At 47.6% G+C, this 17,606-nt stretch overlaps 1 protein-coding gene across 1 annotated transcript; it reads right to left on the bottom strand.

Annotated features, from left to right (window-relative positions):
• Nucleotides 1–904: 904 nt before the first annotated feature.
• Nucleotides 905–13,812, bottom strand: LOC101393451 (transmembrane 4 L6 family member 1-like). Its single transcript, XM_014785254.2, has 5 exons — nt 13,642–13,812; nt 4,930–4,995; nt 3,242–3,387; nt 1,091–1,277; nt 905–925 (listed from the first exon to the last, which is right to left on the bottom strand). The coding sequence occupies exons 1-5, from the start codon at nt 13,810–13,812 to the stop codon at nt 905–907; spliced, it is 591 nt and encodes a 196-aa protein (XP_014640740.1).
• Between the last annotated feature and the right edge of the window lie 3,794 nt (nt 13,813–17,606).

Consider the following 17,606-nt stretch of genomic DNA (forward strand, 5'->3'; position numbering starts at 1 on the left):
TCCCATATTTTTCTGCTTCTCCAGTGGTTTGGAAAAGTCTCTTGGATTCTCATGGGTTAAGTGAGGTAGTTTCTACGTCATTACTGGGTCACACAGCGTTTCTCAAAGGATGCTCCATCGAATATTAGACCCATAAAAATTGTTCCAGGAGAAAAGAATTTTGTGGTCAAATAAGACTAGGGAATCGTGCATTCGCCATTCTCTTCCTGGAGATTAGCAACGCACATTGGCTTTGTAAATGTTCTGACAAGTCCTGCAGTAGAGAAACCTATTAAACTTTGTTTAATCCAGTGTATCTCAAATTAATTTGTCTACCAGAGTCTCCTCTACTGCTTTTTTTTTAATAAATCAATAGCACTTATTACAATCCATGGAACTAGTGTCTAAGTAATAAGCTTTGAGACCCACTGGAGAGTAGTCGAGAATATAAATGTTAGAATCAGGCTCAAGTTCAAGACTTAGATTCACTGACTTTGGACAAGTAACTGAGCCTCTCTGAGCCTGATATTTTCCTCATTTGTAAGATGGCCTTATAACGCTCCTTGCTTCTTAGGATTAGCTTAAATAATGTAGATAAAGTGCTTAGCACAGGGCCTGGGATATAGTAACAACTGAATACATTTAAGCATCTATTTATATTGTTATCTAAAAATTTTTTATTATTATACAGCCCTATGACTTCTTATATCATTCTTAGAGATAAGTTAGGGGAAATGACAATCTTGATTCTAGCAAAGAAGATCAAAACTGCGGTCCTTTTATAAAAATCTACTCTGATAAGAAAGTTGGAGGCTCTTTTTCTCAGCTTCTCAGAACTCTGGGGATCAATATTCCCCAAATCCAGTCCTTCTGAACCTGGGGAACTCTCCTTTGTCTGTCAGTCAGTTGTGATTTCTCAGGCTGGTCATAAGCCGGTTATGTTCACCTGAAAGATAATGAAGCCCAAAGTGACTAATGAAGATCTACTTTCAAGAGATATTTCCCAGTGACTGGATTACCTCTGGGAGCGGGGGGCTGGGGCAGGAGGGAGATGTGAAGAACAGGTCAGGGGGAAGTGACTTGAAAATTCTTGGGTTCTAGAAGCACTGACCTGTCCTTTTCGGACACAGGTACCACAGAAGATGTCACAGAGTCCACTGACGACTTGGCTAAGGCAAAGCACAGCTTCTACCACGCCGATTCCCAGGAGGATGGAGAACAAGACCACGTTCCAGAGGACGATATGCTCAGGCTCTTGGCAGGTGGCCCAGGTGGGCTGGTTGAATAAGTAGTTGTCCCTGCCAGGGCAGAGGAGAAAATTAACCTGGTTTTGAGAGACAGTAAGGGGAGGGAGCTGCTACTTATAAGCATGTGAGAATCACTAGCCCAATGCAGGAGATGACAAAGCTCAAGGGTCTTATTGCTCTCCTCTTCGTAAAGAGAGCAGATTTATTACTGCCCATTTGTGGGAGTGTTAAACACACCATCGTTCCCTCTAATAGCACAACATCTCAGCAAGACACTATGGATACAGACATTGCTGCACAAGGGAGCATATGAAAAAGTGGAAACCATGTGATACGAGATTTTTACTACTATAAAGATTTCAGAGGCAATAGGAGTGGTTAAGAGCATGGACTCCAAAGTCCCACAGAGCCGGATCCCAATTCCACCTCCCTCGCTAAGAAGTTCTACGTAAGTTCCCTAAATATTTCTGTACATTAGATTCCTTGTGTGTACAATGGAGTTAAAAATAGCATCAATACCATAGAGTGGTTAGGAGGATTAGATAAGATATTAGCACAGTGCCTGCCATGCAGTAGGCAACATGTTTTAGTTACACCATACTTATTATCATAGAAAGAGGAGGTCTAGAGGTGTAGAGTAGCTGGAGAAGCCTTCATAGGGAAAGCTGGAGTCACCTGGCTTTGAAGGAGGCAGCAGCAGAGAGGAGAGCAGCAAATCTTAAGAAGAAACAGCATGTAATCAAAAACTGTAAGGGAAATTTGGAATCAGTGCGCTAGCTGGACAAAGGGAAAATGGAATAGGTTTTCAGGCCATATTTCATAGGGCTATATATTATTTGATACATCTGTCTCTACCTCTGCCTTCACCCATAGCCATATCTGTATCTCAGTTCCCAGCGAGACTGTAAATTCCTTAAATGTAGAGATTTCTTGGCCTTATCAGCACGTTTCCATTTTACAAAAACCCCTTTGGCTAATCTGTGGCAAAAGGACTAAAGAGCAAAATGGAACTGGGATACTCGTCAGAGGGCTGTTGTAGGAATGGAGGCAAAATGCCTTGGAGATTTGGAATGGGGTGATGACAGGCTAGGTGAAGAGGAGTGGTCAGATTCAAGATCTATTGAATCTGAAGGATGAGGTCAGATTCAAGATGTATTGTCGAGGTAAAATTGACATGATTTGGTGGTGGATTGAATGTGGGAAGTGAGAAGGGAGAAGAATTAAAGATGACTCACCGGTTTTAGGTGCCCTTTAATAGGATGGGGATGACTGAGAGATGAGATATATGGGGGGACATCAAGGGTTTTGGACATATTAATATTAAAATGGTATGAGATGTTCAAGATGAAATTTCAAGAAGGTAATTAGATGTTTGGGTCAAGAATTCAGAAGAAAGATCTAGGCTAGAGATAGATGTTTGGGGATTATTTACGTAGAGAGATGGATGGTTCTGAAAGCCATGGGAATGGATGAGATCTGCCAGGGAAAGAATATGAAATGAGAAGAGAAGTAGAGTCTTTCTCAATCAATTGGTGCTGGGTTTCTTTCTGTATTCCTTTAGGAAAATAAACATGCATCACAGGGCCCAGCCATTTCAGAATATTTGTGCAACCTCAAATTTGGTAATTAAGTCTCCCCAATTAGATTGTGAGCTCCTTGCAAATAGGTGAGTTGTATTATCTTCCTTTGGTCTCCCTTCTCTTATCACACCAGTGCCTAGCAGGCCCTCAGCATGCACTCAATTGAGCTTAAAAATTGGGGCTAATGAAGTCAAGGTACTGTATTGAATACCTTGGGCGGACTGTTTCAGTCATGGGCATTCCTTGCCTTGGCCAATCACCTCCTAGAGATTGTTGATTTGGGACAGGTGTGAAGAAAGGAACAAGGCCCTAGGTATGAATGGAAGTACCTGGCCCCAATACTGGATAGTCAATACTGAGAGCACACACTCTTCGTGGTCATCAGCTGTATCATTAGGTGTTAGACACTGACCCAAGACCATGAATGCTACTCACTCCAGGGTGTCATTCCTGAAAGGGTAGGTGTAGTTTCCACTGCCTGTGTCACAGAAGGGGCCGCTGAGCAAACCCAGTGAAGAAATGACCACACAGTACACAGCCCCCACAGTGCCCTGTGTGGCCAGAAGCACAGAGAACAGCATCTGCAATGGAACAGAGCCAGAAATTCAGTGCAGCAATGGGAAGGGAGGTGATGGGAAGTTAGCTTTTTAAAGATGCATCCCGAGTTTCCTGGCAAATTGAAGAGGATCTGAATCTTCTCTTGTAGATGCCAGACTGGGTAGTTGTCCTTGTTTTGCTTCCCAAACATACGGGAAATGAGGTACTAGAGCTAAGAAGCCCTCTGTCCATTCATCTGCCCCAGTTGCAATTCTCAAGAATGAAATCCTCCACTACAAATCTGTGAGCTGGAAATGTGACTCATTCACCACTAAACTCCCAGCGCCTACACACTGTCTGGCTCATAAAGGAAGTGTGCTGCCAGTCTCCTCACCCGCCCTCCTAGCAGACATCCGTAACTGATTTCAGCACTCTTCCCCTCCAAGCCTGGAGGAGGCCTCATAGTCCTTTTCAAAGCAGAGCAACTGATCAATTCGTGTTGGCTCTCTAAATGAAACCTATTTGCCACCCTTGTGGTGGGCGTTCAGTAAATGTTTGTTGTATGGTTGGGTGAGTAAATGAATAATTGTTTTTCTAATGCCTGAGTCAGAAACCAACACAGGGCCTTGGACTGTGTACAAACTTCATAAATATGTGTTGGCTCGATGGATGGGTGAGTGAATGTGACAGCGAGGCGAGTGTCAAGGAAAGGTGACCTTCTGGCACATTAGCGCATTACTGAATTGGGGCAAAGCTGAGGGAGTTGTCTGCTTCCAAGCTTGGGCTTTGATTCCTGACACATCCGTTTTGTGTCTTTCTTACCACAGGGAGTGAGAGAGGGGGATGGCTGGAGCTGAATGGAATGACTCAGGGAGCTTCTTGGAGATGGTCCTCAGGCAATGTGGGGGCTGAGGTCTCTGTGGAGGGTCTGAGTGGAAGCTGCAAGGGTTGGGATAGGGAACTTTTGGAGCAGAAAAGACAAGTGCGATGGTGTATGAACTAGAAGTGTAGGAACTGTGGACAGCTTGCTGTGATCAGGGGCAAGATCAGGAACAAGAAATAAATACATAATGGATAAACTTACAGAGCTCTGGCCTTCTGTTCTTCACTGGGCCATTGTAAGAGAATATCTATGAAAGTGTTTCTGAGAGTACAGTTTCCAATGTCCCCTATTGCTCGAATACCAGTCCTGTGATGTGTTACCACATTGGCTACTGGGGAAATAGGAAAGCCAAGGGATGGGAGGGTCCTAGACCTTTCCACAGACAGAAGACAGATAGAAACACAAACAACCAAACCCCAGCAGGCTGGCCTACTAGAGCTGGTAGGCTTTGTGTCCACAGCAAATGGCTCTCTTCACGCTCTCACCAGGTTCATTTTTCCTGGGATCTCACGCAGCAGCCCCATCTCTGTGGGCTAGAACCTTGCACAATATCACTATGCTTTAAAAGAGGGTATTAGAAGTGCTACACATTGGTCAATAGTCTATCCTTCAAAAGAGAGAAAGCACACAGCCTAGGAAATAAGCTCTTTGGGGGTGAGGGTGGGTGGGAAGTTAAACATTCGGTAGACCCCACAGTACCTACCCCACATCTGTGAGCACAGCAGCCCTCTCCATCTCCTCTCAACAGCATTAGCGCTGGCACCATAACCTGTGGCAAAGGAAATGCTCTTGTGATAAAGGGAATGTTACCCTTTTGGAGCAAACTTTTGATTGCGTCTCTAGCTATTTAAGTGTCTAATGATTCCTCATTGCCTATAGGATGCAACACAGACCCTAGACATTGTACATGAGCCCCTCATGCCCTGATCTTGCCCTGCCTCACCTCTCCTCCATCATCGAGACCTCCCCACACACCAGCTTATGGGCTCCCAGGACAGACCCAGGACTTTCCTGCCTCTGGGCCTCGGAATATGCCCTTCACCCTTTGCCATCAGGTAAACTCCTCTTTACCCTCAAAGGGCCAGTTCAATTGTTATCTCCTGTGGCAGACTGAACAAATGGACCCCCAAAGATATATGCACTTCCTAATCCCAGGACCTGTGAATATTACCTTATATGACAAAAGATATCCTTAAATTGGGATCTTAATGGGAGGACTTTGCTCTGGATTATCTGGATAGGCCCTAAGTGCAGTCACATGCATCCTTATAAGAGGGAGGGAGAAGGAGTTTTGAGAGACAGACACACAGAGGAGAAGGCAGAGGCAGAGACTGTGAAGACAGAGGCAGAGACTGGAGTGATGTGTTCACAGCCAAAGAATGCCAACAGTCACCAGAAGCTGGAAGAGGCAGGGAATGGATTTTCTCCTAGAGCCCAGAACATGGGCCCCTGCCAACACATTTACTTAGAGCTTCTGGCTCTGGAACTGTGAGAGAATAAATTTCTGATGTTTTAAGCCACCAAACTTGTGGTAATTTGTTACAGCAGCTGTGGGAAACCAATACATCTCCTCTTGGTAGTTTTCAGTGACCTCTGCCAGGCAAAATGAATCATTCCCTTCCTGCCTGCCAATCTGTCCTATTGCACTGAGCACTGCATTCTCATTCTCCCTGCAGGGCAGTGAGCTCTGGGTCACTCTTCCCACAGCGCCTGACACAGATTCAGGACCCAATGATATGGTGGTAACATTTGTGATGACATTTCCCCACGATTCTTCTGGCAGTGTGGGGTAGGAGAATGAACACTGACAGGATAGGGCCATGGGCCAGGAACATGAAATAAATACATAATGGATGAACATAACTTTATGAAAAAAATCACCTCAACTAAGTGATGGTTGGTAAATGTGTTTGCTGATGCAAGCATCTGGGAAATCCCCAGTTCTCACCAAGGTGACCGAGATGTACCCCAGGAAATGTATGATGGGTATGTGGTCCATGCTAAAGATGATTGTTCCCTACCTAAATCTCTTCTTTCAACTCATGGCCTGAGGTGAGGGGCGCAAACTCAACTGCCTTTAGAGGCTAAGCAGGTAATTTTAAGTAAGAAAAAGTGTCCTGGTATAACACAATAGGGAGTGGTGGGGACTGTGGAGAACTGGGATGTGCATACCCCTCCAAAAGGTATCCAATTCACTGTAAAGCAAAACAAATACGCACTGCACCAAACGAACTTGCTGGCTTGCAAACTTGGTGAAGCTCTGATGAGGGCTGGGGTGGTTACATGGCATCTAGTAAAAGAAGAACCACAGTTTTGGATTTGGCACCGTGTGTCCACTGCGCTGGGGAAGAGTGTGCTGAGCTTCCCTTATTATCAGCTTTCTCTCTTCAGTGGAAATGAGCACATCTGACCATCACAACTCCCTAACACTGGGCACAAAGATGGTTCAGCATCCCCTTGCTCCAGTCCTCTCACAGCTGCCATTGTGTGAGCACTAGCTACCAGCCAGGCTCGGTACTAGGTCCTCTCTATGCGATCTCACACAGTGCTCATCGTAACCAGAGGGAGTGGCTACTATTAACATCCCCATTTTACAGAGAGAGCAAACTGAGGCTTAGAGAGATGAAGTGCCTTGCCTAAGATCTCCCAGCTGGCCTGCTGTAGAGCCTGGTTTCAAACTCAACTCTGTTTGGCTCCCACCACCCTGCATGTCACTTCCTATGGAGACGGGGGAGGAGAGGTCTTGCATTTTTCCCCCCTTTTCCTGGCAGAAGCGTTTCTTCTTGGGATAAATACACTGAGATTTTGATTTATCAGTCACGCTTTGGTGAGTTTGGTTAGTGTTGTTCAGGGTCCCCGAGAGGTTTTACTTTGTGCCTAGACAAAACAGATTTCCTGATCTGCAATGCTGCCCATCAGACTCTGGCAAGAACTGACCCCACAAAGGCACTGCCCCTCTGAGCTGCCACTGTCTGTCTCAGCCACCTTTTAAGCTTCAACAGATGAGAGTCCAGAGACCTGCATTCTAAACATCGCTATGCCATACGCTAGCTCTATGACCTGCATCTAGCTTAACCTTTCTTGGGCCTCTATTTTAAATCTATTAAATAAGGGGATTAAAATACTGACATCTAAGATTCTTTCCAGTTCAAGTGTTCAGTTCCAAGATGCCTTAAACAGAGTATGATTTTTGCCTTTCGGTTGGCAAGTGTGCTGTGGAAGTCTTTTCGCTCTGAGGGTTGAGGAGGTGAGAGAAGAGAGGAGGACAGTTATTAAGGGCCTGCCAGCCCTCTCTTTCCCTTTCCCCTCCTGATCTTCTGCCTTATTTTCTTTCCTCCAAACACTGATATAAATCAGGTCACATAGCTGAATTCTTAACCCCAAAGGAGAAGACTATTCAAAGATCAGAACTGCTGGTGCTTCCTGCAGACCTCAGGCAAATTACAAAATGACTGTATGCCCTGAACTGTTTTATTGCATGAATAAAGCATATTAAAATTTTCTGGAAAAGCTTGACTAGTATAATGGGCATGTGTACTTCCTATGTATTCAGTGAAACGTATTTCTTTAAATGAAGTATTTTCACAAAAGTCTCAGATTCTCAAAGTCATCTCTAGGCAAGTCAGCGCTGGGAATCAGAGAACCTTCCAGGTACGAAGAGGTGGACCAGGACCCCTGGCTTCCCTGGGGGGATGGCTCTGGGCAACTTTGGGCCTCAGGTTCCTGTACACTATCCCAAAGACAGTGATCTCCCTTTTTGAGTTTCTTTTCCTTGTTCTGAAGAATCTTCTGGCATCAGGAATTGCTGATTCTTCTGTTCTTATGCTTTGGGAGACCGAAAGATGCCTTGAGTCAAATGGGAGGACCAGCTGGAGACTGTGTGTGGTGAGGGTACATGTTTGGGGCCGATAAATGAGAGCTGTTGGAACCACCTTAGAGGAGGCGGATGCTAAAAGTCTCTCCAAGCACCTTAGGGGGAGCAGAGCTTGGTACGTAGAGCAAGGCAGGCTCCTGGGTGAATGTCAGAATGCAGCGTCGGCTTCAGTACAGGACTATCATAGCTTGATGGCACCTGGTCACACCTCTCCTGCTTAAAAAGTTCCAGCGGCTACTTATTTCTCTCTCTGACCTCATTTCCTAGTCTCTCTCCCAAACCTCTTTTACTCATCTCTAGCTACAGCAGTATTCTTGCTGGTCCTGGAGCTATCAAGCACATTTCCAGCTCAGGGCCTTTGAACGTGCCATTCCTTCTGCTTGGAATGCTCTTCCCCCAGATATCAACATGGCCTGTTCTTCACTTCATTCAAGCGGCTGCTCAAACACCACCTCCTCAGACAATGTTTTGCCGTCTATCTACTCCTCTTCTCTATATCCTTCCTGGTGCTCACCTCTGACATTATATTACACAGTTGGCTACTTATGGTCTTTCCCTTCCCCGCTAGAATGTGAGGTCCTAAAAAGCATAAATTTTGTTGTTTTTTTTTTTGCTGCTCTGTCCCTAATGCCTAGAACAGTGCTGGCACATAGTAGGTGCTCAATAAATTTTGGGGTGGGGGGAGAACCATTCAAGGGTCAGAAGCCATCTCATCAGCATGGAATACAAAGTCACATGGAATTTTGCCCCCACTCGTATTTCAACACCGTTTCCTATCACTTCTTCACTGAAGCGGCTTTCGCTCCAGCCACACCAAGCGGCGCAGTTTCCATGGATGCTTCTTTCTCTGCGAGGCTCCTGTGCCTTTGCACAGACTGCTTCCTCTGCCTGGAACACCCTCTTCCCTTCTCTGCCTGGCAAACGCCTACTAATTCTGTACAGTACAACTCAGATTCCTTCTTCTCCGAGACGCCTCTCTTGGTTCCCAAAGGTAGAGCTAATTGTTTCTTCTTCTGCAGACCCCAGTCCTCCACGGCACCAATGACTCACCCTGTCGAGCTGAATCGTTGTGTGTTTGTCCATCTCCCTGGGTCTAAAGGAGCATAGGAACCATCTCTGCTGAGTCCAGCAGACCCTTACTTATTGCAGTCCTTCTACCCCCAATCAGGCCCCTGTGTGATCCCAAACCACACCACTATCTAGTCTTAAGCTGTCCCTCCTAACGGTCTTGCTGAGTCTGCAAACGATATTGCTGGAAAATAACCATTAGTTACATATGAAAAGAAATTGGGACTCTACTTCTCAGTCCCTGGAGTACCCAATTCAATTTTTGTTATGCTTGTCCCAGACGCCCAGTTTTAACCACAGAGGCCTGCCAGGAGTTCCGGGTTGGCCTGTGGCTCCAGGAAAACAGAGAGCTTTTTTCTTGGCATTGGCTTTGCTGAGACAACAAGCTTGTTGCTGTCACGAGGCTGCTTTCCAGCAATAATAGGGGGAGGCTGCAGGGGACCTCCCTTCTGAGGAGACGACAGGTCTTTACACACCACGGGGGTGACCACTGGAGGAACTCAGCCCCCAAATGGCTGTCTACCTGGCGGGGAAGGTGGGGAGGCAGTGACGCACGTGGCCCTGTTTTTCTGTTTCATCTGAAAACCAGCACTGTCGTCAGCAGCCCTCCCAGGCACCTCCATGTCTTGTTTCACCAGGACGTGGTATGGAGTAGGGCCTCTGCTGGCACAGCTTCATGCATGCCATCTTTCCCTGTGTCCTGCGCTGAGTGTGCACATATGCGTCAGATGGTGAAGTGGAGAAATAACAGGCTTTGGACTCAGACACCTGTCTGAGTCCTAATTCTGCCCTGTGCTAGCTGTGTGGCTGTGGTCAAATGACGTAATCTGCATGGCCTCATTTCCTCACCCATGAGATGGAGATAACGATTCCCCCTCACAAAGTTGGTACGGGAAGCAAAGGAAATAATATGTCTAAGCATTTAATACACTCTAAACCTTCATGCAAATGCCTGTTACAATTATTAGTAAAGGGCAGGGACTGTGAATTCTGGTTTTATCCCCTACAGATCCGTAAACACTGTTCTGCATGGAGCTGATGCTAAACAACTGGTTGTGTCTGTTACCGCCTGCGAGTGTCCCTTGTGGCTTTTGCCATGTGTGCTGGCCTTCCCTGCATCAGGGAGGCGGGTCGGCCTACTGCCCTTTCTTCCTCGGTCCAGAGCCCAGCACTCATTCCTCAGCCCTCTGCAGTCTGGAGTCCCGTCACCCTCCCAGGACTGCTCCAGCCAAGAACCGCCAGGCACCTTGCTGTGCATCAGAGGCTTTATGTCCCTGCTGCTGTAGTTGACACTGCAACTCCTCATGCCTTGTTGGAACTTTTGTCATCACCTAGGTGCCTCAAGAAACTCAAAGGTGGGTTTGAAAGCAATTAACTGTTTTTCCAAGTTGTTTCTTTTCCTTTACACGTTAAGGAGACGTAACCACCAGCCATCCTGAAACTGGCCAAGCCTCACCACAAGAGCTATGCCCGTGACCTTTGCCTTATTTTTAATGCAAAGATCTCTCCAGGAGGAGCTTAGGCCTCATTATGTGGAAGCATGTTCTCCAACTGAGCCTGTGCAAGCGAATACCCGCCTCTCCCTTTTGAATATTCATTCCCCAACCAAATAAAAGTTCCTGCTTCCCTTTGTCCTGGGACGCCATGACTTTGGAAACGATTCCTCATGGCCTCCTATTTGCTGCAAATACCCTTTACTTTGTGAGACAACTTCCACTGGCGTAGAGTCTTATTTAACTCACCAGGAGGCAAGCCCATTCAGTTCGGTAACACTTTCTCCTTCCTCAGCTTTTCTCGCTGTCCTCTTTTCTGCTTTACCTGTCACTTTCTAGTTGTTCTTTCTCAGTCTCCTTCCCAGGCTTCCCTCCCTCTGCATACCTCTCAATTTGCAGTGTTCCCTGGAGTGGACCTGGCTTCCTTTCTCCTCTCGTTCTGTTCATGAGCCCTGGACAAACCCACTGCCTCCGGGGTTCCGCATCACCCCAGTCTTGTCTTTGTCCTGGTCTCTGGTCCTGGCTCAACCATCCTCCGATCCCTCAGGGAGATGGGGAATGGAGCTCAACCTCTGCCTCCCTCCCAGCTCCTCCTGGAGGTCCCTGCCCTGGAGAATGCCCCCACCATCTCCCCAGGTGCCCAGGCCAGAATGCCAGAGCCAAGCTGGACTGCTCTTTGCCAACCCCCCCACCCATCAGTCTTCAGATCCCGCCAACTCGACGTTTTAATATGGCTCAAATGCACTCTCCTCTCCCAACCCTGTGGCCACTGCCTTAGTGTGCTTTAGACCTGGGCACCTGTAAAGGCATAGAGTGCACACTACGGACTGACTGAACAAAGAAAGAAGGAAAAGAAAAGGAAAGAAAGAAGAGAAAGAGGGACTGGCTCATCGGTTTTTGCTTTATCCGACTTCATGGACTGGTTCGATCCTGTTTACTTGATCTCTGTTTCACTGTGAAGATACCAATGTAACCATATTTCTAGGAGATCCTGGCAGGTTTTGTTGGAAAGCTGGAGGGAGGGTTGGGCGAGCCAGCTGGTGTTAAGGGATGCTGTGGAGACAGGGTGTCTGGTCCCTGACTGAGCCAGGCTCCACTCTGCTTTCCTCAGACCGTGGAATGTTTTCCCTCTGGGTCAGTCTCTTTCAATAAATGTTCTGAGATTCTGCTATTAGGAAACTAAATTTCCTGAAGCTCCTTGATTCCTTTTAATAGTTACTGTATTTACTCATTTATATCTTAAGAGAAGATGGGTGCTGATGTCCCTATATATCTATAGATGAAGAGTGTGAAGTTAAGGGGAGTTAGGGAATTTCCCTGGTGATGGAGCTGAGAAACACAGACCCACAAACGCAGAAAAGAGCAGGGTAGGTGGGAGTCAGGAGACAGGTGCTTCGCTGGATGTGCAGAGGAGGTGGAGGAGCTGGGGGAGCTGGTAATCTGAGCCAGGAAAGAGGACAGATTGCATTTTACTAGCTGCCAGGTGTGTGCAGGGCACTCTATATACATTATCTCATTTACTGTTCTCCACCTCCTCGTGAGATGGTGTGATTCTCCTTTTATTGAAGGTCAAGGAGGTTGTACAGCAGGTCAGGGGCAGACCCATGACTTGAGCAGGGTCTGTTAGACTCCTAGGTCTGTGCCGCCTCTCAGGAAGGGCTCTGAGCTGAGACACAGACAACTTTGGCCAAGGTACTGCTGATCTAGATGTTCTGTTGTGCAGGAAGGCCCAGCCTCTGCCATAATGGGAGGGGCAGGTGGTCATTGGATGCAACTTGAGACGTCACTGCGTCTACTACTGTGTGGGGAGAAGAAACAGGAAGGGAGACAGTCTCCTTTTTCTGAGGGTCCCTTATGCCCCATACATTCATCCATCCATTTGCTGAGCACCTACTCAGTGCCTGGCATCTCATAAACAAATGATCTTTTCATAAGAGAACACTGGATACCTGGGAGAGGAGGACCCAAATGAAAACAAAGGTGGAAAGGAAGGAAAGCAATCGATGTCTACCTCGGGGGATAACAAACTACAACCTGTGGGCAAAATCCAGCAGGTTGCCTGTTTTTATACAGTTTTATTGGAACATAGCTGCGCTCATTTGTTTCCATATTGTCTATGGCTGCTTTTGTCTTATGACATTAGAGTTGAGTAGTTGAAATACTACTGAAATAACAGTAAAATAACAGACCACCTGGCCCACAAAGTTGGAAATATTTACTATCTGGCCTTTTGTGTGTGTGTGTGAGGAAGATCAGCCCTGAGCTAACATCTGTTGCCAATCCTCTTCTTTTCGCTAAGGAAGATTGGCCCTGGGCTAACATCTGTGCCCATCTTCCTCTACTTTATATGTGGGATGCCGCCACAGACTGCTCAACAAACAGTGCATAGGTCCACGCCCGGGATTCGAACCTGCGGACCCCAGGCCACTGAAGCAGAGCGCGCGAACTTAACCACTATGCCACCAGGCCGGCCCCTACTATCTGGCGTTTTACAGAAAAAGTTTGCCAACCCCATAATTTTGCCTAGGGAAGCCTTGATGGGAGCTACACAATTTATTTTTCAAGATTTTTCATCTTGAAACCAAATGAGCCTGACAAATACTCAGTTTTTGTGCTTTTTATAATGTGTATCTTTCATGCAATTAACAACCACATATTAAGCTCTAGTCTAAGCTGACACTTTGCTAGATAGGCACTTAGAGGGCAAAGGTGGATGAGATTTGGGCTCTGTTCTTGAGGAGCTCACAGCCTGATGGGGGAGGCAGGCACATAAACAGACGCTTGCAGTGTGATGTGCCGAGCGCCAATGTGGACAGCGTTTAGGTAGCACGTGTTGTGGGGTACAGAGGAGGAGCAGCCGGCCATGCTCTGGGGGCCCAGGGAAGGTGGCCCCAAGATGAGATGATAGCTCTGTGACTTGAAGGGTGCTTAGGGACACCTTTCTCTTGGAGGCAGTAAGGGAGCTAAACCTCATTCTTACCAAGAGCCCAGCTCCAAGAAAGCCGTGGAAAAACCACACCAAGTCTGTGATCTTGGCCGGCTCGAGCACCTGCCCGTTGGGAAAGTACAGGAGGAGGTTGGCAATGATGGCTGCGGTGGCCAAGGCCAAGAGCAGCATGCCCGTGCACCTGGAGGCCGTCTCAGAGCACATGGTGAATCCTCCCTGGAAGGAGAGAGAAAACAACCAACACCACGAAGCTGCCTGCTCCAGCCACTGCGGATCGGGAGAGAGGGCTCTGGCCTCAGAGCCCCAAGAGCAAGGTGCCATGCCCAGCTCCACCATTGAGAGGCCGTGTGACCTGGGGAGACGCTTGACCTCTCTGAGCCTCAGTTTCCTCTGAAAAGCAGAGAAAATATTGACCTCATAGATGGTGGTGGCATGTGGACTAAAGAAAGTATAATAAATGTGAAAGCCTCTGCCTCATAGTAGATGTTCACTAGGTTTTCTTTAAAGGACTGAGGGAGCTGAAGTAACGTTTAGGAAACTGCTGTTACCCTGTTCCGGTTCTTTCATCCACTCCCAGATGAATTCCCATAGTGATTATGAACTAGGTCGTGGGTCCAACCCTGGCTCTGCCACTTAGTGGCTGTGTGACCTTGGGCAAGTTATGTAACCTCTCTCACCTCAGTTTCCTCACCTGTAAAATGGGGCTGACAAGAGCACTCACCTTGCGGCATTGTTGAGAAGATGGAAGTAAGATAACATATAACACATTCTAATACCAGGCTCTCAGTGTGTGGTAGCTGGAGAATAAAGAATCAAGGGGATCAGAATCATCTTGGCCTCTCATTTTATTTCCGTGGAAAATTTCCTTTCTCACTCTCTTTGTCAATTGAATTTATTGAGCCTGGAGATTTCTGAGAAGCCAGAATGGAGGCATATAGAAAGAGGAAAAGGTTTTGAATCTTATTTTTTTCTCTGCGCTCGCTACTCCTGAGCATAAATTGATTCGAGTAAACTCAGTATTTTATTTGCTGGGCGAAGGCTGCTGGAGGAGCATGTGGGACGTGCCCCTGTGACCCAAGGAGGCAGTCCTGTTTCCAGTTAGGTGCTACTCTCCTAACACCCCTTTGTGCCCGTTCTCGACTCAGATTCATGCTGAGATTGTTAACTGGCTCCTGAATAGCAGCTCATTAACTCCCCTGGTCCCCAGACACGGAGGCCTGGTGCCACGACTGACCCTTCCCACGGGGGAAACCTGGAGCAATCTGCAGAGTCAGGGACCTCTCTTTGGGAACAAATCTGAGAAATGTTGGGCCTTAGCTTTCTATGCCCACAGAAGAGTCAAAGTTATTAGTGAACAAAGGCTTAAGCAGGATGATAATGCTCGGGGTCTTATTTCTATCTGACATCCACATTCAGGGCTGCAGAAAGCTGATGCCTGAATGGGGTGCTGCTCCTGCCTCCTTTGTTTGGCTGAAGGAGATTGAAATTCTGACATCACTCCCCATTATGATCGCTAACAGTAGTGATAATGAAAATTTAACACAACAGGAATAATCCTTGATGATGTGCAATAACAACACATAAAACTACTGCTACTTGCTCTAGGCACCTCAGGGACATTGTTTCATTTAATCCTCAGAACATGTCCATGAGGCAATAGCTTCATAGCTCCATGAGGAAACAGGCTTACAGAAGTGAAATAAGATTCCAGGGTCTCCCAGTTGGTAAATGACAGACCTGATACTCGAATGTAGGTCTGCTCATTTCCACCTCTAGTCATTCTTAGTTAGTGCAGATGAGTGGGAACTGGGAGCACTGGGAATCCAGGGCTGTCGGGCCTTCTTACATCCTGTAAAAGGGTCCCAAGCCAACAGCCCTCTGCTGCTCCTCGCCACCTAGACGTCACAGCTTTTACTGCAATGAACACAGCTGTGCTCGCTCTCCAGGTAAATTGTAGAGCTTCTTGAGAGGAAGGGAGGGTGGGTAGAGACTGGGGCCATATTTGTAAAGGAGGACCATGCAGCACCCAAGATGGGCCTTCATAAAACCGTGAGAAGCTGGTAATTCTCTTGGGTCATGGCAGAGAATGTTAGACCTGCTAAGCACTCCTGGAAATCCAGTCCCTTCATTTCCTAGGAAGCATAGCCCCAGAGAGTTGAAATTACCCGTTCAAGGTTATACAGCTAGGTAGTTGGAAATAGTAGCAAAAATAGTCACAGTTATGTTCATAGGCATTATCTCATTTGATTCTTCAATAGTCTAGTGACAGAAACATCATTATTATACCCATTTTATTCATTTGCTGCTGGACATTCTGAGGCTCAGAGGAGCTAAGAAACTTGTTCGAGGTCACACAGCTTGTAACAGGGCAGCTCGCCTTCCGAGTCTATCCAGTTCCCATAGCTTTTGGCCTCAAATTGCTCAACACGTGGGATAATCACAAGACCTTGGGTTCCTTGATCAAAGACTTCATATCAAATAATCTGCCACCTGCTCCCCACATATTCATATTTATACTTAACAGACAATTACACCATAAGTTTGGGTTTGGGCAGTGTGGTCACTGCCCTGAGGATTTTAGGCCAGCTGGGTAGTGCCAGGCTGTGGGGACTTGCTTTCAACACCAATCCTGCTTGTCCTTAGGCAGAAACACACAGACATACCCATCAACCCAGTACCTGGTCAGTGGAGGTTGGGGCCCAGGCACACTGGGCAGCCTCCCCTGGGCAAGGCACCCCAGCCAGGCCAGGCCAGCACGGTGAAGGGGCCCTGCATGCCGTGTTGCAGTTCCAGAGAACCTTCTAGCTCAGCTGCTGGAAATTTCTGGATCCTTCCACCTTTCAAGAGGCACGACGTGAACACAACAGACGACAGACAGCACTAAGTCCCAGGCACCCACCTTACAGGATAGTTTAGGCATCTAACCACAGCCGTCTACTCTTTCCTGAAGGCCCCTGGAGAAAGAAGTCCCTGGTCTCTTTAGAAGCTGAAGCCCGGCAACTTTCCAGGCCCCTCTGAGGCTCCTGAGCTCAGTGGCACGCTGGACTCTGAGAGGCACAGGGCTCCCCTTTTCCTGTCTGGCCACACCTCTCTCCTGCTGCCTCCAGCCTGGGCAAAGTGGCTCAAATTCTCTCAATAAGAGCCAGCACTGCCTCCCCTGCCAGGCGGCCCCCCGGGGAAGGGCACAGCCACCTAGTCACAAAGGCGCTGTGCTTACTGTACTCGGCTCCTCTCTCTGGGTCACTCCTGATAACCTTTGAAAAGTTTCCCTGGCGGATGTGTTTCCATCGAGCCGAGATCGAGGAGGGTGTGGGGGATGTAGCTGCTCTGGATGTTGGTAGGTGGGGTGGGCCCACCAGCCCTGTGTGAACACGTGTGGGAAAGGCCCACGTTATTGACTGGGGGGGTTGGAGTGTCACCTTGTCATTGTGTTGTCATCTCGAAGCTCCTCTGCTCAAGGCCCTGGGGCTGTTGACTAGTCACGCCTCACGTAGACGGGCAGTGGAGCCTCCTGGCTTTGCTTTGGGTTTCCAGCTGGACTTGGTCTCTCAGCTAGCCACAGGAGGGAAATGCATTGTCAAGGGTGCCTCTCTCCCTTCTCACCTGTCCCCCCCCAACCCCTGAAGCTGTGACATTAATGCATCAAGTGATGGATGAAGTGCAACCATTTGGGGCACCGTGCCAGGAATCTGGTTACCCAATCACCCAGTAGGATGAGCCCCCAAATGGCTCTGCTCCACATCTAGCTTGGATTTCCCAGTCCGTGACCAATGGTGGCTGCAGGAGAATGCCCTCTTTGTCTCTGGTCTTGCTGCCACCCCTTCCTGCCCATGAGAACACATTTCCCTTTAGTAATCTACCAAGTTTTATTTTTCCTACACAGTGACCACCAGTGTGTTGCTAAACCTCTGAGAAAGCAGAACCGAGTGATTCTATAATCAGATACCTGGCTCCTGAAGCCTAACTGTATCCTAATCTGTAACCTACATTGGTAGCAA

Source organism: Ceratotherium simum, chromosome 7 (genome assembly GCF_057802395.1).
Source record: "Ceratotherium simum simum isolate JZ-2026a chromosome 7, ASM5780239v1, whole genome shotgun sequence".
NCBI classification, from domain to species: domain Eukaryota; kingdom Metazoa; phylum Chordata; class Mammalia; order Perissodactyla; family Rhinocerotidae; genus Ceratotherium; species Ceratotherium simum.

Excerpts from the sequence above, each read along its gene's own strand:
- LOC101393451 (XM_014785254.2), bottom strand. The coding sequence starts at position 13,812 with ATGTGCTCTGAGACGGCCTCCAGGTGCACGGGCATGCTGCTCTTGGCC. Across the intron at positions 1,278-3,241 it reads TTCAGGAATGACACCCTGGA|GGACAACTACTTATTCAACC; the intron begins GTGAGTAGCATT and ends CTGCCCTGGCAG. Across the intron at positions 926-1,090 it reads CCTGTGTCCGAAAAGGACAG|GTGAACATAACCGGCTTATG; the intron begins GTCAGTGCTTCT and ends ATTATCTTTCAG.